Source organism: Thamnophis sirtalis, unplaced genomic scaffold, assembly GCF_051295495.1.
Source record: "Thamnophis sirtalis isolate CommonGarterSnake01/CBP01778 unplaced genomic scaffold, rThaSir2_p1.2 scaffold_3, whole genome shotgun sequence".
In the NCBI taxonomy this organism is placed as follows: Eukaryota; Metazoa; Chordata; class Lepidosauria; order Squamata; family Natricidae; genus Thamnophis; species Thamnophis sirtalis.
In genome coordinates, this window is record NW_028261383.1 from 114,163,814 (window position 1) to 114,186,331 (window position 22,518).

At 37.1% G+C, this 22,518-nt stretch overlaps 1 protein-coding gene across 10 annotated transcripts in view; it reads right to left on the reverse strand.

Annotated features, from left to right (window-relative positions):
- The window catches only part of BRD4 (bromodomain containing 4), a 92,059-nt gene that overhangs the window by 17,782 nt on the left and 51,759 nt on the right, over nt 1–22,518 (reverse strand). For all 10 annotated transcript variants that reach the window (XM_014055926.2, XM_014055924.2, XM_014055918.2 and 7 more), the window contains 9 exons: nt 20,616–20,753; nt 18,655–18,790; nt 17,759–18,033; nt 15,331–15,693; nt 13,765–13,893; nt 12,881–13,090; nt 11,426–11,625; nt 8,066–8,367; nt 6,723–6,833 (listed from right to left, as the gene is read on the reverse strand). In XM_014055926.2, coding sequence (XP_013911401.2) covers nt 6,723–6,833; nt 8,066–8,367; nt 11,426–11,625; nt 12,881–13,090; nt 13,765–13,893; nt 15,331–15,693; nt 17,759–18,033; nt 18,655–18,790; nt 20,616–20,753 — 1,864 coding nt within the window. The remainder of the gene's footprint in view (nt 1–6,722; nt 6,834–8,065; nt 8,368–11,425; nt 11,626–12,880; nt 13,091–13,764; nt 13,894–15,330; nt 15,694–17,758; nt 18,034–18,654; nt 18,791–20,615; nt 20,754–22,518) is intronic.

Genomic DNA, 22,518 nt, shown 5'->3' on the forward strand with positions numbered 1-22,518 from the left:
ATTCATGATTAATGCATTTTGAACAGTCAAGGGAAAGAGGAATTACAGCTTTACTTAAACATGCAATTTATACATTCCAATCAAAAAAGGTCAATTTTTATCCCATCCCTTAATAAAAATTAAAAAACAAATGGTAGAAACAAATGCAAATGGAGAAAAAAATTAACAATATTAATAAAGACATTTATTTTAAATCCCCAAATACATATTTTTGTTTATAAATAACCTTCCCAAGTAAACTATATTTTTATGATGGATTTAGAGAATCAATATCTGGGTTTTTGAGTGACTAATTTCTTTGGAAGTTCTGTGTTTTCTTGAAACTGGAAGAATATAGCCACTACTCTCTCCAATATCAAAATTTATTATTATTAGATATGTAACCCAGTAAAACCGTGAAAGTTTGGATAGTAACAATTCATATATTATTCTTTTCACTGACTGTCAAGATTACTGTATGATTCTGCTCCGAACGATCATTAAATGTGGAACTTAATATTCAGATTCTTCTTACATGTTTATTTGGGTGTGTACAAAAAGGGCAGCCACATATTTCCATAAGTTTTGATATATATCACAGATTCATTTTATAAAGTTGTGTAGCATAAAAACTCATTCGTTTTTTTTTAAAAAAATACCTATTTAGAAACACATTTAATGCTATACCAAAATTTTGTAGATAATTGACTAAATGCTTCAAATCATGGCTATCTTTATATGATTTTCCATAAGCTGACACATCCTGTTAGCATTGTTATTTTCTAGTGTAACTTTTCTGTTTCTTTCATGTTCTGATTACTGAGCTGCTTTTAATGGAAGAAAATTTTAAAAGTTTCCCCATATAACAATAAAAGCAACTTTTGTATATAACAATAAAGTTTCTGAGTATATGCACACATACACAAGGTGGGGGAGGGAGAGAGAGATAAAATTTCTGTAAAAGCCTCCTCAGTCTGGATAATTCTTAATCAGGATAAAAAGGATTGATCTTTCCCCCCCCCCCAGGTCAGAAGTAATTAATAGGTTACAATACAAATTAAGATACAGAGACAGTAAATAAAAGAATAACAGATCAAGCACTAAATTATGCCATGCATTTAATATACAACAGAAGCGAGTTGCTAAGAAACTTTTTTTAAATATACAGTTTGTTTGCCATATATTAAAGCAGAGACAACGTTTTGAAGTGCACATTGTAACAGGTTGCCTTGCCTTGTGAAACAAGCCAGCTGATTTCTAGTCATTATTTAAAATTTCACAGCTGAATCATATTTCAACGAAAATGTTCCTCAGTGAATGCAATACACTAAGTTATGATGTAGATCTCAGGAGTAAGAGAGAATTTGAGAAAAAACATCATAGTTTTTCAAAAAGGCCTTAGTTTTATTCAAATAAAAATATGAACTAGATATAGTCAAGGCCGGGGCATGAACTTCCTGAAGGGAGAATTATGCAAGAATATAAATATAATGCAGGAAAGCACAGCCTCATTTATTCACCTGACACTGTATATAAGTTCACAACTGATTCTCCTCCTTACTAAGTCACTATTAATTGTAGTTTGAAAAAACTGTGAAAGACTTATTTATGTCACCTGCTTCTGGTGCAATCTATATTCCATGCAAACCAAAGGTAAAAAAAGCTTCTATAGGAGATCACCGACTTTAGGATTATTGGGACCAGAATTTTGGTTGCTAAGCAATGCAGTTGTAAAGCATAATGTTATGTGTCTGCATTGCTTAGCGACGGCAATCCTGACTCCTAATTTGCTATCCTAACTCCAGATGTGCAGGTTGTTAAGTGAGAAGTGGAGGTGGTCCAGGGGTAGCAATACAGAGGATGAGGACTGTGTAGGCTTCCTTCAAGGGGGTGCTGCAGTGTGGCATAAGCTCAGGAAGGCTGGGGCACACACATGCATGTGTACAAATGCAGGGAGGCCAGAAAAAGAATATGCTATAGCTCAGGGGCTTCTTGGAGCATTGCGTTTCTGGGTTTTCAAGAAATCCCTGAGCTGTATCAAACTGCAGCTGCCATTGAAAGCCTCAACCTGTCTCAACACCATGGTATACAGGGGCTTCTTGTTGCCCCAGAGCTGTTTTATTTATTTATTTATTTATTTATTTATTAATTATTAAAATTTATATGCCGCCCAATCCCGAAGGACTCCGGGCGGCTTACAAAAGAAGAAAAAAATAAGAAAAAAAGACAGTTTAAAATCACAAATCCACGTGCAGTCATTCTAATCGGGGCTGGACCTCAACAGCCCATGGCCTGCCGGAACAGCCAGGTTTTAACAGCTTTCCTGAAGGCCATGAGAGTGAATATGGTCCGGATCTCTGGGGGTAGCTGATTCCAAAGAGTTGGAGCAGCCACTGAGAAGGCTCTCCTCCGGGGGCCCGCCAGCCAACACTGTCTGGCTGACGGCATCTGAAGGAGGCCCAATCTGTGGGATCTTACTGTTGCAATTCAAGAAGCCTCTTTCTGCCAAGCTGCTGGGCCAGGCCTGTAGTTCTGGGCCTGAAAGAACCCCTAAACCACAGTGCAAAGCCTAACACCAGCCCTGTCCAGCAACGTGGTATAAAGAAGCTTCTTGGCGCACCACGGGTCTGGTATACTAAGAAGCCCCTAAGCATCATGCTGCTGAGCTAGGTCTCAACTCTGGGTTGCAAGAAGCTCTGAGCAACATAGTGCAAAACCTTTCACACAAAAAGCTCAGCTTCATCCGAAGCACAAAGGGGCTTCTGGTGTGCCATGGCTCTGGGGCTGCAAGAAGCCTGGGTACAAGTCCAGCCCTAGCCGGGCCCACTACTGGCCACACTGAGAAGCCACAGCTGCAGTTGTTCTGGCCACCTTGCATTTCATGGCTCCTGCTACCCTGCACTCTGCTGCCCCCACTTGACCTTTCTCCAGCGGCTAATGAGGCGTTCCAAGCCTGGTCCCCAGCAGCTGCTGACCGCGTGAGGCCATTTTCCACAATTCTCACAAGGAAGCCATTGTGCACAACCTGGGGAAAAAGTCTCATGTGTTCAGCAGCTGCCTTGCAAAGGGTCAGACTGGCATGCTTGGTCAGCTATGGAAGAAAGATGGTGAAGGTCAGCTAGGGCTGCAGAGGCTGCATAATGCAGAGAACCAAAAGGACATAGATGGGGTGGGGTGAAAAGATAAGTGGCTGAAGGGAATTGAAGCAATCCTGCAGGCGTTTAATTGTGGGCAAGCTGCCAAATGTCTGAATTTGGATGACATGACAGCAGGGGCATTGCCACAGCTGTAAGTTTGGGGACCAGTCTTAAGCCCCTTCATTCAGCACGGACATATTTGTGAATGGTCCCTGAATGAAGGGTCATAAATCAAGAACTAACTGTATTCAAGCAGGTATGCAATACAGGTAAAATATACAAAGTTACTGCATTATCATATTAATTAATTTGTTGAACTTCATTAACTGAATATTACTAATTTAAAATAAAAGGGTGAAGGTAAAGGTAAAGGTTTCCCAGCCAGTCGTATCACTCTAGAACACAATGCCAAGGGAGCCAGCATTGCCTAACGACATTTTTTGTGGTATTTTACCAGCATGTCTACACACCAAAGGCGCACATAACACTGTTACCTTCCCACCTAAGTGGTACCTACTAATCTACTCACATTTGCATGCTTTTAAACTACTCTGTGGGAAGAAACTGGGGCAGGACTGGAGTTCATCCTGTTGCACAGTGCTCGGGTCTCTAATCTGAGTTATCAGCTTTGCAGCTGACAAGCTCAGCGCCTCTAACCACTAATATACAAAACAACTTGTATTCAAACTGGTTCAATTATTTTTGGAGAGTTTTAATTATCAAACAACAACATAGTGTACTGTTTCAAGCTTAAAACACTCCCAAAGGAATTGAAATAACCATTTTGCAACCGAAATGGCACATTTCAAATTGGAGACAATTTAGACTCAAAACATACTGTACATTCATATATACAAGATACACTTTCTATGTTATGTGAAAAAACAGAAATGGATGAACAATTAAACTCTCTTTCTGCTTTATGCCCGACTATCTAGAGATGTGACATTGGGCATAGTTTAATAATATATCTTTTTTAATATTCAATCCATGAAGCCACGTTTGCATTTTAAAGTGAAATTTTATCCAACCATAGTTTTACCTATTGAAAACATACTTAGACCATGTGTGGAATGATCATTAGTACCCTTAACTACAAGCCCAGTTAAAACACAGAACAAGAGAAAGATCTCATTAAAAACCAATACTGACAAAAGACCAATATATTATCAGCTATAAGGTGGCATAAAATTTTATTTAAGCTGCTATCTGCCTGGTAAATACTACTGTCTTCTTTATAGTCCACTTCTAGAATAAACCTCTTTAAGACACTTTATCAAAATACAATCCATGCTAAACCATCTAATAAACAAGCATATCAAGCCAATAATTAAAAATAAGTAAAAAAATACCATTTTACATTGATAAAAAACAATAAAAACCTATTAGGAGATACTGTAAAAATGCCCTTAAGGAATGCCATGAACAAGGTAAGTCAACAGTCTAGTCATTTATGAAATAAATGAATAAACTCAATTGCTAACAAGAATATTAAGGTCTGATAATAAAGTAAAGAGCAAGCCCTCCCTTTCCCCTTTTTCTAAACAACAACAACAACAACAAAATCCTATGATAAAAATGAATACTAAAGGAAAAGGCAAGGCACATCATCAGAGCTATCTTCTGTGCTGCTGATGTTTTAGAAGGAAGACAAAATTAAAATGAGATTTTTCATTACACCAGTCTATGTAGACTATGTAAGGATTTGTGTCTCAGATCTGGTCAAAAACTGGTAATTTTTGTCTAGTATCAGGGTTTCAATCAAGATGACTTCAAAATTTATAAACAGCGGTTTAGTGCAGAAATATAATCAAAGTCAGCACTATTAATAAAAAATAAAAGCAGCATATAATATTGTTATACTCCTCTACACAGAAAGCTTCATTGCAGAATTGTGATTCTAAAGAACCTGTTTTTGAAATATATGGTAGCTTGAAGAAAGGAAACATGAAATGATACTGTGTTTCCCCGAAAATAAGACAAGGTCTTATTTTCTTTTGATCCCTGGAATAAGCGCTTTCCTTTATTTTCAGGGAAGTCTTATTATTTTTGAGGTGCAGGAGGTGGCGAGCATGGTGACCTCATGGCTGTTTATGTGTTGCAAGGGCTTATTTTCAGGGAAACAGGGTATCTATATCTGAAATTAATTTTAAAACAAAAAAAGCCTTTGTAAATTCCCTATCGCTTCAGCCAATATAATTTTTAAAAGTCTACTTGTATTATTTCCTTTTCCCTTTTATGAACCAACACCAACAGAAGTCTTTTTACAAGCAATATAAATAAAAAGAAATAAAGCTGCTTGTTTTCTTACATGAAATCCCAATATATTATACAGATTATTTTTTAAGTAAAAATTGAGCATACTGTACAGCAAAATTCCAGCTATTAATTCCACTAATTTTAGATCTATTTCCTTTCATGCAGCTGTTTTATTCTGACATAGTGTATATTGTGCTGAAAAGCAGCCAATTCCTCAACCTTCTGGAGAAAGTTCAGGCAATGAAAAAGAGGTAAAGATGAAAAATGGTTGTTTGAACAGCCTTCCATTTTAAAAATTCAGACTCAATTAAATATGTCTATTCAGAAAACTAGTTTGGTATAATGTTTAAGGCACCATTGTAGAAACTGGGAGTCTTTTGAGTTCTAGTCCCATTTAGGCATGAAGCTAACTCAATAACCTTGGGGCCAGTCACTCTTACTTAGCATTGGAAAGAAGCAATGGCAGGACACTTCTGAACATTGCCAAGAGAATTGCAGAGACTTGTGCAGATAGTCACCAGGAGTCAAAAATGGACTTGAAGGCACAATCACATTTGGAATAGTAGCTTAATGGATAAAACTATTCTTTGAATTGGCCAATACTTAAAAATGCTGTAAATGCCAAACATCTACAAAATTAACTGTGTATAAAATTTTATGCATTGTAAATACTTGTTCATTAAATTGTAAAAACTGTTGCCTCTAAGAGGATTAAATAACCATGTATGTTCTGAATTATACAAATATCAAACTTTCAATTTAAAAAAAATTACACATACAAGTATAATCCTAACGTTATTTTACAATGTTTGTATATTGAATTATGTGAAACTGGTAAAACCTCTCATAGCTAATATAAGTTAATATAAAGATTCTATCTGGCAAAACAAATATAATTGCCCTGCTTCACCTATTTTCCTCAAAAATCTTATTTTCTCTACATTATTTTTCTTACACAGACACACATGCAGGCTTTTATCTATTTGTTTTTTCTTTAAAACTAGTTTGACGTTCTGTACAAAAAGTGTTATTTTAGGCAATAAATCATTGTTTCTCTTAGCTTGTGAATTTAATTCATTACATATAAAACTGTATTGGCATAAATTATAAAAAGGTTCTGTCAAATTAAATTAATTACAATGTATAATGTAGTTTATATCAATTATATGGCACTTGTTCAACATATTATTTGATCCAAACTGGATGATTCCACATACATATACATACATATTACTTTAAATACAAATACCAAAATTAAAAATTAAAAGACCAAGCCAGTACTAAAAATACATTTATTTATACAGGAAACAGGTATGGGACTGAGTCTTTAAATAATCTGCATCTAACCTGTTTCTGAATCTTCACTGTCGGAGGAGCTGGACTCACTGGTGCTCTCAGACTCTGAAGAGGAGAATCCCTTCATTTTAGAGGAACCAGCAATTACATCCACTTTCTCTGCTGCAACAAGGTAATAGCATTGTCATTGGATCAGACAATAATCCAGAATCTATTCTTGTGCCGCGAAATATTCCTATTAAATATCAGACGTTTCAGTATCTGTTCATACAGTGGGACTTTATCTTGTTTATCTCCCCCTACCCCTGCTTTAGAAAATAAGGGAACAGGAGTTTGAAATTCTCAAATAATGTAGCATTTTCATGCTCTTACTATTTTGAAATCTGGCTCACCCAGTTCTGGTCATCAACTGATCGCACAAGTCATTAAATGGAGAATTAGGGTGAGGACCCTCTGCCCTGGTATGCCTGGGAAGTCCTTTCCCCATCCCGCCCAGGACTGTCCCCCCTCACCATACCCATGTCCACTTACCTTCGATCTTTTCTGGCTTCATTCTCGCCATTGCTGGAAGGTTTCTCCTCCAAACTACACAGTTTGGAGAAGGGGCTTCCAAAGTATTACGGGGAAAGATTAGAAAAATATTTCTAGTCTTTAGAACAATGGCATTTGCTAGTTTTCCAGCACTCTTCCATGTGCAGAAGAGGACCCTTCTGCCAAGCTGCAGAAATGGATGCTCAGATCTTTAAGATCCGAGCACCATTTCTGCAGCTCAGCAGAGGGGCTGTGCAAATCACCGTGCGTGGAAAGGAACTCCTCTGCCAGGCTGCTGAAATGGGATCAGATCTTCAAATTCTGAGCAATGTTTCCACAAACTAGCAGAGGGAGTGAACTCCATTTGGCAGGCAGTACTTTCCAGTCATCCTCCAAGAGACTAGTTGTCTCAGCAGGTGATGGTAACTTGCAATCTTCCCTGCTGGTTTCCCATTGACTTTCTGGAGAAGACAGGAGAGAAGATTGCAAATGATAATCACCTGATTGCAGGGCACTTGGCAACCTGTCATAAATGTGAACAGGTTGCGAAGCACCCAGAGTTCAGTCATGTGATCATGTGAGAGTGCACAACTTACAATAGCCAGAAGTGCTTTACAGATCATAAAGCGACCTTTCTGAGGCCGTTGTAACAACAACCTGTTATATGTTGAAAACTACTGTTTACTGTTCTGGAATAAAAATAATGTATTAATTGTTGGAAAGAGTACAATTTCAAAATGACTGACTCTTGCATAAAGTTTAGCATGCTCCAATATTAGTATATTTTCTATCTCTGCACCATAGAAAGTGATTTAGTACATACGGCTGGTATTTGAAACAACTATTCTGAACTTGAAAAATACCTTGAGGTTTCCTTTTTTTCCGTAAACAAGATGTTACATATCGCTCCAGCTCCCGCAAAGTGGATGCCTTTAATGTTTCAAAGTCAATTTCAATCTCATCAGGATTGGAGTTTTTGAGTGAGGGTTCTCTTGATTGGATGATATGGACAACCCGGCCTAATTTTTCACCAGGGAGCTTGTTAATGTCCAGGCTCAATTGTCTTTTTTCTTCATAAGACATTGGCTTACATTTCTCCTCCTCCTCAGACTCATAAACTGGAGGCGGCTTGGTATTCTTCACAGTCACAGGCTCCTTCTTATTACTTTAAAGAACAATTATAATACATTATTATATGGAACAAAATGATTCCCTAGTTTCATACAAAGATGTTATTCTAGAATGTATTTAAATTTTATTAGCATGATGTTCAACATTTGCAGAGCCACGGTAATGTCTATTTCAATGAGCTATAGCTTAAAAATCCAAAGTTTAATTTTCAAAAATTATTAGGTAGCCCTTCATAAGCAATTATAACAGCAATGCAAATCATATAGAAGGCAATCCATATTTAAATATCTTCTGAGCATTGATACAGATATACTTAAGAGGATCAGAAAAGACTTTGAAGTAGCTGAACTGAAGTTGTAAGGATTGTGCTCGCTTTTATATTTCAAACTGCAGATTCAGAAGGTTCTTTTTTGAAATTCCTGTATAAATGACTAGGCTGAGCCCAAGGGCAGGGTCAAATGACTAATCAAGGCAAATTGGCGTTACATAAAAGCCAACTGAATTCAAGCAGTGGGGACACAATGAACTTTGGGTCTCTTGTGGAAACATAGTGACTCCAAACTGATGGAATTTCCTGACAGTGATAACAATTAATCAGTGGAACAACTTGTCTTCAGACATTCTGGGTTCTCCAACACTGGATGTTCATAAGAAGAGCTGGGACAAATATCTGAGATGGTATAGGCCAAGTCTCCTGCTTCAGCAGAGGGTTGGACTAGAAAACCTCTAAGGTCCCTTCCAACTCTGTTATTCTGTTATTAAATTTGACCCTGCCCTTTAGCTCAGTCTGGTCATCTCCTACAATTTCCTTCTAAAACCCTCTGGCAACTCTACCTATTTAACAGACATACAATTTAAAAATACTGGTTTCATCTACACAGCTTTGGTGAGATGCTACAGCACCTTTAAATGTAAAATCTTTAATATGACTTCCATTTTCTAGAAGCACAAAAAGTGAATAGAGCTACCTGAATTAAAACAGAATTCCTGTTTCTTATGCAATACCCTGTATTTTGTATACATTATTATACTTTAAATTTGTTTGTAAAGCCAATGTAAAACCTGCTTTTTGTGTTGTGATGTTCTAAGCACTGAATTAGGATGTGGATGGCTGGATAGAAAGGAATAACCACAATAATTTTCCTGCATATATTTCTATTTCTTAAACAGGCAGAAGAATATTCCCTATTTATAGAGAATCCCCTAACAGGGTAACCCCATCCAATAGGGTTTGTCCCTTGAACCTCTTTAAAATGAATGAAACATTCATGGATAAACCTTCCAGACTACAACTTTTAGAAAGTGGTGTTGCTGAGGTAAAACTAACACTGAGATTGTAATTCCCAAAGGTATGCAATAGACCAGTGATGGCTAACCTTTTTTGGATCCCGTGCCAAAAGGGGGAGAGTGCAGAGGGGCGTCTTGCATGGGCATGCCCACACTCATAATGCTGTGGGTGTGACCCACCACGTATGTGTGCTCGACCCAGCGCACATGCACGCTTGACCAGCACTCCCCCCCTGCTTTCGGTGCAGTTTTTTCGCCCTCCCAAGGCTCCAGAGGCTTTCTAGGAGCCGGGGGAGGGCGAAAACAGCCTCTTCCACCCCACTGGAGGCTTCAGGAACTTTCCTGAAGTCTCTGGAGGGCGAAAAACAGCCCTATGGGCAACCTGGAAGTTTGGGAACTGTGACTTTCAGTTTATCTGTAGGGCTGTTTTTTGCCAAAACGTCCCTAAGGACAAATCGGAAGTCTGTTCCTGAATTTCTGGCTTGCCCGTAGGGCCGATTTTGCCTGTACAGCCTTAAAAGATGGCCAAAATCAGATGGGCAGCGCGCGCATGCATGCTGGAGCTGACAGGACAACACCTCGTGTGCCCTAACAAATGGCTCCACGTGGCACATGTGACACGCGTGCCATAGGATCGCCATCAAGGCAATAGACAATCTTTATTCTGAGAATGTTTTGAAGAATGGACTGCAAATTGTAAGACAACAACAATGTAGTGAGAAAAGCCTCCTATGACTGTAATTTTGCTTCTTGATTGGGGTGGTCCCAGTTTTTTTTAACCTAACAGGTTCTGAGGCCTACAGGAATTTTTTTGGGGGGGCGGGGGGGAAGTGTTCTAGAATAATTAAAGGACTGCTTGAAATTGGACTCTCTGAGAACAGAAGAACGGAGTACAGCCAGAATCAATTTATATAACAAATAAATTACCCAATTATATTACAAATAAATTGCAAAAATGGAGTTGCTGAAATGGTTTCTTTAAAATGTTGTCCTGTATGTGCCTCTTTCAGATGCTATTCACTATTGTACTACATTGAATTGACTTAGGGATAGAAACCTTAACTATCTCTCAAAAAGTGGAAACAGAACTTCTACCTGAAGTGAGGCAATGGGCACTATCCAGATAGCTTTAAAGGAAGTCCCATCATTCACAAAGAAAGACTGGTTATTTTAAAAATATATTCTAAGTCTTAAGAAATTAAAATAGTTTATCAGTTTTGGAAATTTCAATACTATAAGCAAAGAATATTCAATTCCAGAGAGAACACTACTGTAGAATTAGACCTTTAATATTATAGAACACATCTGCTAAAACCAAAACTGTACTTACACCTCAGTTAGCTGAAAACCAAGAAAGCATACAGTATATAATTTTGGAATCTTAAAGGTCAAATGCATGGCAACATCCTGATTTAAATTACACTGTTTCTAACCATATAATAATTACCCTTATTATATGGTTAGAAACAGTTGTATGCAAAATGTTCAAACTTGTAATGTCCTGCATTCAAAAATCTAGGTTTTAATAGCAGTTCTGATTTGACCAAAGATACCAATATTCCAGGAGTGATCCAAATTGGAAACATTTGCTAAGGTCAGAATAACTGGTTTGTAAGTGTTTTAAGCCTGAAAATTTTTGCACACTTTGTTTAAAATTATGTAACTTCTACCAGGAATTTAGATAGATAAAATATAGAAGTTCTATATTTCTACACAAAAAAGGCCTCATACTACACATAAAACTGTAAAAAAAAAACCACCACCCTACAGATTAGCATATACATGGATATAAAGACGGAACTGACCTTGAGCTATTGCTATTGCCATTATTCTTCTTAACCTTCTTAGTTGGTGGGTCCTTGGCTTTATTTTTTTTATTTTCTTCTACTTCTTCTTTCTTTTTGTGCTTCTCTTTTTTCTTTTCTTTCTTGTCTTTCTCTTTTTTCTTTGGTTTATTCTGTTGTGGCTGTGACAGGGCAGCCAACTGTTCATGCACTGCTTTAAGCTAAGGAGCAGACACACAGATCAATACAATTTTGTTTTTTAAAAAAAATATTGTTTTACCCCCTGTCCTATGATGTGATGACCCCACACTCACTTTGGTGTGCAACACCTGAACTATATGTTCCTTAGTGCTGTGCATGCTTCAAAATGATCTGCAGTTGATTTGGACCCACACCAAGCAGCAAAAGTGTTTCCAGTTTCTATGCAAGCCTACAAAATTTCCCCACCTTCAAGTGTTACACAAATTTCAATATGTCCATACTTTTAAAGCAGTGCCGTTTTTTCCAGTCAAAAACCTGAAAAATGGCCTGCTTTAAATGAAACAGGTGCTGTGTTCATATAAGACCAAAGGTCTTTTTTCCAAATCATTTTCCAAGAATGCACACCTCCGTGTGTGCGTGTGCATACATACAGACATATGAGAGAAAGAAGAAAAAGTGCAAAACAGCACAGATGAGCAGGAATATATTCAAACAGCTATCAATAATGCTGCTTAATTATCAAACGGCAGTAATTTGCTGTCCTTTCCTAAGACTGGAAGCAACAGAGTCAAGCTTCTATGATAGATTGAAAGGCAGAAATTGTATTGCTGCCAAGAAACGAAATATACATATCCGTATTATCACTAGTGACTTCAGCTTGGCTTAAGGGCATCTTTATCTTTTTCTGAGTGGGTTATGATACTGAAAGTTTTCCTTAGCATTGTTAAATGTTGAAAGGAGAGCCTAGTGGCTACTATGTCCCCAGCACAGGCAATAAAGAAGCTTCTGCTAGTCTAATACTATCTGGTGAGCTTCTGTCTTGGAATTTCTCCCCTTACCCAATCAAGATAGGATAGATAAAAAAAGACTCAGGCACAGGCCCAACCAACTCCTCTTGTTATTCATGTATGTAGTGAAATATTAAAAACTGGAAGATGTGGGCTAGAACAGGGGTCACCAGCCCCTGGTCCGTGGACCGGCACTGGTCCGCATCATGTCAGAAACTGGGCCGCACAAACAAGTGAAGCCCCTTCTGCAGGATGTCGACAGCACAAAAAACTATGTCCCTCCCCCAGCTCCATGGAAAACCTCTCTCCATGGAACCATCCCTGGTGCCCAAAAGGTTGGGGGCCACTGGGCTAGAACTGTACATGTGTAGTGGGTATGGAGGAAACCAAGCAAAACCTGATTCCCATCTAAAAACTAGAATTAAGAAAGTAACTGTAGAAAAGAGGATACAGTCAGAATCAAAAGCAGGATACACAAACGTTTTACCTGTTCCTGGAGCTCTGCTAGCCGCTGAGCTCGTTCTTCTTCAGAATCATCTGATGAACTGTCACTATCAGAAGAACTATCACTGCTGCTGTCACTGGATGATGGTGGGGGCACTTTGGGTTGTGGCTGCACTACTACTGGAGAGGAAGCTGGAATCACAGGTTCTTCAGGTTCATCTGGCATTTTAGCAAACCGCATTTCAAAGACATCCTGGCAAAATACAGTGGGCATATGAATGCTATGCTTGTAAAAACATATCCCAGCATTATTCTGAAGAAGTCTTCTTGTGGTACACACCAAAATATTGGTATCTTCAAACAGAATTAATTCATAAAAATACTCTGATTTGTTCTTATCCTGAATATCCCCTTTCCTGGAGTTTATCAACCTAGACACTTTCTGATCAAAATCAACTTAATCTTGAGGTCCCGTTATATGTAAGAATAGGTGAAAGGTGTTATCCTATTCATTTGGCCATGGCGGAATGCAAGATGCATGATCAGCAACATAATAACATAATTGCAGGTGGGATTTCAAGGATTTCAGAAGTGTTGTTTGGATATTAAACAGGCTTATTAATGCTGACACAAGTTTAATTTTTTCATGACTATTCCTATTAAAAAATTAGGCCAAAGTATATGAGTGTTTTGCTTCTACATTTCATTTGTGTTTGAGGAGGGGAATCAGTAAACATCAAAATAAGGTACAAAGGCATTTACCCGATATTTGGGATACATATTTTAAAGATTGAGTAACAAATGAATTGAAACCCCCCCAAATATAAAACATTTATAAGTTACTCTGAAAATTACTCTATGACTTATTAAAAATCATACATTTATGCATTTAAAGTGGGACATGGTTTTAAATAAATTTTAAGTTACCTGTAGTTTCCGTGCCATGGCCACTACCTCATGATCTGGAGGGTTATATTTGTAACAATTGGAAAACATCAATCGGACATCAGCTGAAAATTCCTGAGCATCTCTATAATCCCGGTTCTCCAATTTCGACTGAAGATTAAACAAAGAACTTTAATTATAAATAAATTTTAGATCATTTTAAAATACCATGGGTATTGTTTCCTATAAATAGAGCAAAATATTTTGGCATTTCAGAGATAAGATTATCAATTCTCTATAGAAATACTCTGCATGTTTTCTGAATGTATATAAAAATAACATTATTTTCAAACCAAATAATATTTTAAAAATGACAGGGTATCTCATTTGTTGATAATCCTGTTGGTTTTCTGTTTTAGTTTGTATATTCCATAAGATTACAAAGAAACAGAAGTATCTACCCATGGAAATTAGCTCCACTTTTCAAATTGCTTTATTTTGTAAGAACAGAATGTGAACAATAAACTAATATAAAATATATATTTGAAACGAGAAATATTGCTTTAACAATAATTCTAACACAGAACGTTACAATTTGTGCAACTGCTTTCTTAACAGTTGATCCCTGATTTACCACTATTGTCTCAAAACTTTAGGTACATGACTAATTATTTACTAAATAATTCTAAAGTGTTTTTGATGAGAAATAATGTCTAGAAACTATATTTACCCAATTTGGGATAATTTACTCAGGTTTGGGAAACACTGCTATAAAGATAAATGAGAATCCCTGCGAGGAAATGACTGTTAATACTTCCGCAAAATAAAGAATAAAATACTCTGCAAATATATTGTCAAACTTGTATGTTAGATTTCTACCATCTGTCAATGTTTTAAATCTGCCTAAAAGGGTTTCTGTTTTATATTATCCTCTATAAATTAAATCAAATCAAATCAAATTAGAAGTACAACTAAAGCCATCCTATTGTATAAGGCAAGGAAGACGCAGAAAAGACAGAGTAAGCATTGCCACAGATATTGATACTCTGTTTCAGGCTTGCACAATTCAGAGGGGAAAGGCCCATATTAATAATTAAAAACAATTGCCATAAAGACTAACTGCACACAGATCAGCTGTTTGGCAGCTAGCAGCTTGGCAACAGTGATGGAGCTGACAGTGTCAATGAGGTTTGGAGGCTCTCAACCATACAACTTCAGGACCACAAGTGTTCCTTCCTGGCAGTGGCAACATTTGGCAGAAGTAGATCTATGGTGGGCCACAGAGAAGGCTACTTTTCAGAATGTAAGAGATCCATGGATGTTGTGTAGACTTGCTCTATTTGGTGCTGTAACAGAGTAGATCCAAAGTTTTATTTCCAAAAGGAAACTGGACTTTGGTATTTTTTTTCTTTGAAAACATTTCTTCAATGAACTGAAGAAACTTCCTCAAATGAAGTAAAGAAGCTTCTTGGATGAGAAATGAAATATTTTCAAAGAAAAAACCAAAAAAGTCTAATTGTCTTGAAAAAAGGACCTTTGGGACAACCATATTTTTAACATATGTATTTATTACCACATGAGAGTTAAAAAAAATACACCCACACTTACTTTAATTGTACTCAGGTCCATGGGATGCTTAATGATCTCACGATAATCATGAAGTCCAAGAGCGTCCACATCCACAGGTTTGTAGAAGGGCCACGCATATGCAGCATGTTTCTTAGCAAACATCTCCTTTATGATGCCACCACAATACTTTAATTGCTCTGACACTTTGCTACTGTTACTTTTTTCTATTACATGTTGCTGAGAATCCGGAACATCCTTCTTTGGAGGTTTCACAGGTCGGCTTTCCCTTCGTGGACCTGTCTTGACAGACTTGGGTTCAGCTGGCAATGATGATGATTCATGAACTGGGTCTATTGTAGTAGGAGTTGTAGTGTCTGCTTTCCTCTTCACTCCCTTTTTTGTCTACCAAAGCAAACAGACATTCTATGTAGCCTTCTGTTCTTTATTTGCCACAATGTATACGTGTACATGAGGTTATGATTCCTTGACATAGGAATATGTTATTATCTATATTTTTAATTGTTGATTACTTTTGTTATCTTAACCTTGTTTATGCATGGTGGGAATGTAAGCCGCATGGAATCAGTTGACAATTGTAGCGGCATATAAGCCTATTAAAATAAATAAAATAAATGAATGTACCATGGAATTCTCATAACTAAGCAAACACTCCATATATATGAAAATAACCAGACATCACGTATAAGTATCTAAAACACTATATAAGGAACAGAAAACAATCAGAAAATCTGGCATGGAATTTGTAGTGAAGCTGAATTTGATGAAAAATCTGAGTCATGACTTCACTTAATAGTTTAATAAATTCAGAATATTTGCAATTTTTTTTGCTGCTATTACTTTTGTATTATTGTTGGTTGTGTTATTATTATTTCAGGGATGATGATGATAATGATTAATATTATTATTATGCATCTCAATGAATAGAAGGATTCCTTCCCCTGGTAAAGAAAGCAAAGACCAATAGGAAATCTTGCTGAGGGAAGAACTTGGAATAGTTACCGTATTTTTCAGAGCATAAGACGCATCAAGATTTTGAAGAGGCAAATTAAAAAAAAAAGTTTTTGCACTTTGCAGCCCTCACGAAAGCGGGCCCATTTTTTTGGTCAAAAAAGGGCATGTATAGCCTTTAGGAGGCTTGTAAAGTGCTCCTGGGGACAAAAACCAGTCTGTTTTTCGTTCATTTTTGCCCTCCCCAGCCCCCAGGAGCACTCTGGAAGCCTCCTAAAGGGTATCCACGGCCATTTTGGTGAAGGGGCGGGGTTTCAGACCAAAAATGCTGTGTTCAGTGTATAAGACGCACCCAGATTTTCAGCCTCTTTTTTTGAAGGAAAAAGGTGTCTTATACTCCAAAAAATACGGTATTTCTGTCAATTCTTTTTATAGCCTTTCTCAGACATTATTTCATGATCGTTCTACTATTCAAAGTAGATTTTCCACAGATTTTCCATATTCCACAGAAGACAAATAATTTAAAATGTGTAAATAGGAGTGGAATTCCAAAATTGAAATGTTTTACATATCTATTATATCAATGCTATATGTCTTTATTTCAAGCAGGTTAAAATTGGATGTTTGCAATGACTCTCTCAACAAAAATGTAATATAGAAAAACTTCAGATTTAAGAATAAAGGGTATTTTAACTTCAGCCAAATAAATTTGGTGATCCTTACATCCTATACATTTAAATGTTCATATCCTAATAAGGAACACATTATTCATCCATATAATTCAGTTTTATCTACCATGTCTCCCTGAAAATAAGACAGGGTCTCATTTCCTTTACCCCCCCCCCAAAATAAGCGCTTGGCCTTAGTTTCGGGGAGGTCTTATTATCTTTGAGGTGGAGGATGCGGCAAGTGTGGTCACCTCATGACTGCTGCTGTGTTGCAACATTCTCAGGGAGGGCTTATTTTGGGGGAGAGCTTATTTTAGCGCATGCGCTCAATAGTCCGATTGGGTTATTATCCAGGGAGGTCTTATTTTCAGGGAAACAGCAACTATACCTAATTTCAACACTTTTTCTTATCTACCTAGAAGTTATAACAGTGAATCTTATAATTTTATAAGCTAGGATCTCTTGTCCAAGGGTTTCTGCAATAATAATTAATCTTAATAAACCCCTGGTGTTAAGAGTCCCTAAAATAATAAATGTCTTGCTGAGTTAACGTTTTCATTTAAGATTTTCTTTGAGCAACATTTAAAAATTGAATTTCTTGACAGCATACAAACTGTGCTAGTTATTGGGAGCCCTGCAGAAATAGACCATTGCAGTGTCATAACATATTCCTGCTTCCTAACTTTCAAAAACAGAAGAATAAAAGCTAAGAATTTAATGAAGCAGTCTTAAGGAAAGCTATAAAGTACCTGAGCACTGTTTTGTATGACTTACGGCAAGTTTTTCCCTTAGGTGAACAATTAATAGAAGAGGAGTTCTAATGTACGCACCTTCATGGGTTGTGCAGATGTTGGGATAATCGGGGTGTGTGTCTGAGAGGGCTGAGGAGCTGAGGCTGAAGGTGGGAGGGGAGGAGGCAGTGCTGCAGGAGGCTGGGGTGGCACCACTGTCATTACTGGTGTCTGAACAATTAGGTCAGGGGCTAGAGAGGGAAAGGAATGAGTTGTTTGCACCGGCTGAGAATTTTGGGGTGGAGCCTGCGTCTGTGGTGGGGATGATGCTTGAGTTGCATTCTGTACCGCTGATGCTCCTGGCTTTGATGTCACTGTAAGAGAGTCAATGTATATCAAGTCTCTAAAAATACAAAAGGACATTTTATTTTATTTTTTCATTTCAGACTTTTTCGTCTGAGAACTCATATTTGTATTTGAATTACAACACCATTTCTCAATGACTACATACTAATAAACTCTGTTATTCCATTAGACCATCCATTTGAAAATACGTATTCTTTCTTTTTTCCTTTCTCCATTCTATTTTTGTTAATTATGCCCATTTCCCAACTTTCAAACTAAACTGTCAGGGTAAAGCTTTACTTTCTGGAAATATATACCGTTTCCCTAGATTTAATAATGAGCCAGCTTTCAGGCTGCACTAATCTATGGGTTACTTGAACATGACTTATACAATATAAAATATAATTGGCTGGATTCACATATGCAGAGCAGTAAACTACAGTTTATACTCACAATGCTTGGATTCACGCTACACATTAAATCAAAACCAAACAAATTGTATTACAACTGAGTACAATGTACAAAATTATCTTTTATCTGAAATATTATTTTTCAAGTACAATTACAAACATACATACACATAATATTTGCTAGTTCAAACAAAGTACAAAAACTGAAATTACAGAATGCAGCAAATGAAATATCAATACCTGTTTCCTTTCTACCACGTCCTCTCCCTTTTGTTTGGACTACAACGATTTCTGTTTCTTCCTGGGTCATTTCAGAGATTTTTTGTAGGAAGAGTTTTTCTAGAGCTTCTGCCATCAAAACAATATCATCCCCTGGCTGAACAAACATATGTATATAAAAATAATCACACATATTAGGAGTCATCAATCTGAAGACAAACCAGCCATATTTTTGCTATTATATGACATTGTAGAAATATACCATGAAATATAGAGTTACAATGTAATCTGCATATGATCTTTGTAAGTAACTTAGAACTCACAGTGCGATGCAGTTGTTGCTTAATTCATATGTCCTCTGCATTAAGTGACTAAAGTTTTATTATGTTGCTCTTTTATGCATTGCATCTTAAGCTGTATATTATATTTTGATTTTTTCATTTATATGTACTATGTTAGTTCCTCTTTTGTCATTAACAGATAAAAAACTGCAATCATTTTAGCTATCAACCATAGAGGAGGACTATTCAACATACAGCTTTATACATTTACTCTATTTCATGGTTACAATTACTAAAAGAGATATATTTTGTGTGTGACCGAGTGAGAGACAGATACCCCGCACAATTAATTTACTAAGGTTTTTTGTTGTTGTTATCAAATGTAACAGTGTTCTGGATAGAAATTTAGGAGACTTCAAAGCACCTTTTCCCATTATAATCTCTAAGTATGAAAAACTGTGGAGGACAGATTCATGAAAAACTTATGGAAAAAACTTGGATCTGACCCTTTTTTTAAAACTCACAACTCTACAAATTCTTTGTTTCTTGGTTATATGTCACTCTTTCTTTGTATTAATTTTTGCAAGGAGAAAACTATGGTCTTCTGGATGATCATCCCCACTCACAAGGAAAACTGATGCCCCTGACTGATAGCTTTCCTAATGTAATGCTGAAGAACATAGCATTTTAAATATAACAAAATAATGATTCAGCAATCACGAAAAGTTTCAAACCATTTTCATTCTACTATCAGACTGCAAAATATGCATTCGTAATTGGCTCTTTCAGGGAAATAGTGTGAAATCAAAATTTGGAGGCATTATTTTCTATTTTTCATCAGTACAGCATATTAATATTATACTCTTGAAAGGTTTATTTAAAATATTTAAGATTTGTATTAAGGAAAACTATTGTTTTAAAAATGCTTACAATAATAAACTACAGTTGTAAAGTAACAGAAGTCATGGCTAGTGAAACTCTTAAACAAAGTAGCATTGATAAGTGTGGAATTCTTAGGTTTTGTCTAAAGTTTGAATTTTAAAATAAATTATATTTATGTAAACTAAGAAGTGTGTAACCTGTTATCCAGGGTTACATAAGAAACTTTTGTTACATTCATGCATCTGTCATCAATTTCAGACCTCCTCTGGAAGAGTCTGTTTCAAATATCAGGCAAGAACAATCTGTTTCCTTCCTGTAACCTGCTCTCAACAGAGGAGGTACATTCAAGGTTGTTAGACAGAAAAACACAACTTTTCTCATTTCAGTCCAACAGGTCATCCCTTAGACATTATGGCCTTTTGAGTGAGTGAGTGAGAGGGGTGGTGGTGGAAAAAGAAAACTGTCCACATCTGAAATAAATACACCAAGAAAGGAAAGAAGGAAAAGAACAACTAATATACCCAGATTTAAGTCCATTCTTAACCACAAAACTCACTACAAAATTTAATTATTTATTTATTTAAGTGATGATGAGCCAGTCACACACTATTAGTCCAATATAGGTCACATGATTGCTGCTGGAGAAAATGGGGGGGGGAAGAGGAGCAGCATGCACCAACTTCAGCTCCTTTAATTTAATAAATGTATTTAAAATTTAAATTTAATAAATACATATGTACAAACTAAAAAACTGAAATCTCAAATTGGAAATACATAGATGATATATCATTTGAAAGTCCAATTTATGAGAAAACTAACCTTATTATAGATGTAACAATTTGTAAACATTGTATTGAAGTCCTGGATACATTCTTGAGCATTCCAGTAGTAGTTATTCTCCAAACGTTTCTTTATTGTTCCCATGTCCATAGGAGTTTTAATAATTTTGTAATAATCCTATGGGAAAATAAATATAGCCAATAAAAATTCCTTCAAGCAGCAACATATTTTCAAAAAATAAAATTTAAAACATTTTTCATATCTATTATGAGTTGTTGATGCAAATTATTTCATGACTGAGAAGCAAGCAGCTAGTCCTCAATTTGCAACCATAATTTGAGACCAAAATCTCTGGTCATTGAGTGAAACGGTTGTAACAAATAACAGTGTGACTGCTTCATTCAATAACTGCAATCTCGGCACTCCAACTTGTAGTTGTTAAGTGATCTCCTGTGTTGTTAAAAATGACAAAGCACAAAAGTTGTATGCTAGAGGAACACGGAAACCCTCAAGCAGGCAGCCTTTTCACTCTCAAAGAGCTTGGCTAAAAAAGATCCATCTCAATATTCAAGCAGGATTTTGGTACACAGTGCTTGTAGCATGGGGTATTTACAACCAGTCTGGAAAGACAAGAGGAAATTCTCTTGTTTATAGATATAGCATGCCATGTAAACAAAACGTGTGTTTAATAATGAAGGTTTATGATATAAATTACATTAATCTAGCCACTGTTGCATTTAACTGGGTGAAGGAAGGATTTAGTGAGTTGTGCAAATTCATCCAATCATCCTGACAATTATTGTAATTGAGGGGGAGTCAATTTTAGTTTAAAAACATTTTTAGCACTGTCTGAAGCTAAACACACAGTCAGCTACATCACATAATCAACCAGTATCAATATAAACCAAAGGAAATCCTTTTGGCAGGTGGCAGCGGCTTCTGACATTCTCTGGTAGTGTCCCTTGGGGAAGATGGAGAGAAGATCACAAATGGAGATCACATTTGTGAAGTGCTTGGAACTTATTGTACCACATTTTCCCGAAAATAAGACCTGCCCTGAAAATAAACCTTAGCCTGATTTTTAAGGCCTACTCAAAAAATAAACCATAGTGAAGATCGTCATCAGCCTGGGGGTGGGGTGTTTGTGACCAGCACCAGAGGCAGTGAGGGTGCAGAGGCCGACAGAGTCGGGCAAGAGCCACAGCCTGCACTGCACAGCAATGAGTTGATTACCTGTCCAAGCAGCAGACAAAGGCAGAGGGGGGGGGGGGAAGGCAGGTGATCCAATGCACCATGCGGGCCACAGGCAAGCCAAGAGATGAGAAGATGAGTCTCCCATGATTGGCTGCCCCCTGCATCCCATCATCTCTTGGTTTGCCTGCTCATTGCAGCCGCAAGCAGCAGTGGGTCGGCAGCCATGTGGGGTTCTGCTGGATAGGGCTGCTGGAGCCACTGCTGCAAGGATGGCTTGGCTGCAGGGCTCTCATATGGGGCAGTGCCACATCCCCATTTTGCAGTAGCAGTACTGGCACGCCGTGTGGCCTCTTGGGCGATTAAGATCACGAGCAAACAGAAGTGGGCCTCCCCATACATGGGGAAAAAATAAGGCATCCCTGAAAATAAGCCCTAGTGCTTATTTTGGAGCCACCCAAATATAAGACAGGGTCTTATTTTGGGGAAAACATGGGTGAAGTGTGAATAGGTTGCCAAGGGCTCAGATCACAATCAGGTGATCTTGGGAGATTGCAATGGCTGTAATTTCTGGCACTGCTCTAAATGCCTTCAGTCAGTGTCACTGTAATTGTGAACAATCACTGAACAAATGGTTGTTAGGCAACAACTGCCTCTATCTTGATCATCCGATAGTCCTACTTAGACAAAGTATGGAATCTGTATCTAAAGTGCCATCAAACCAGAATTTTAATTATACTGACTAGACTGG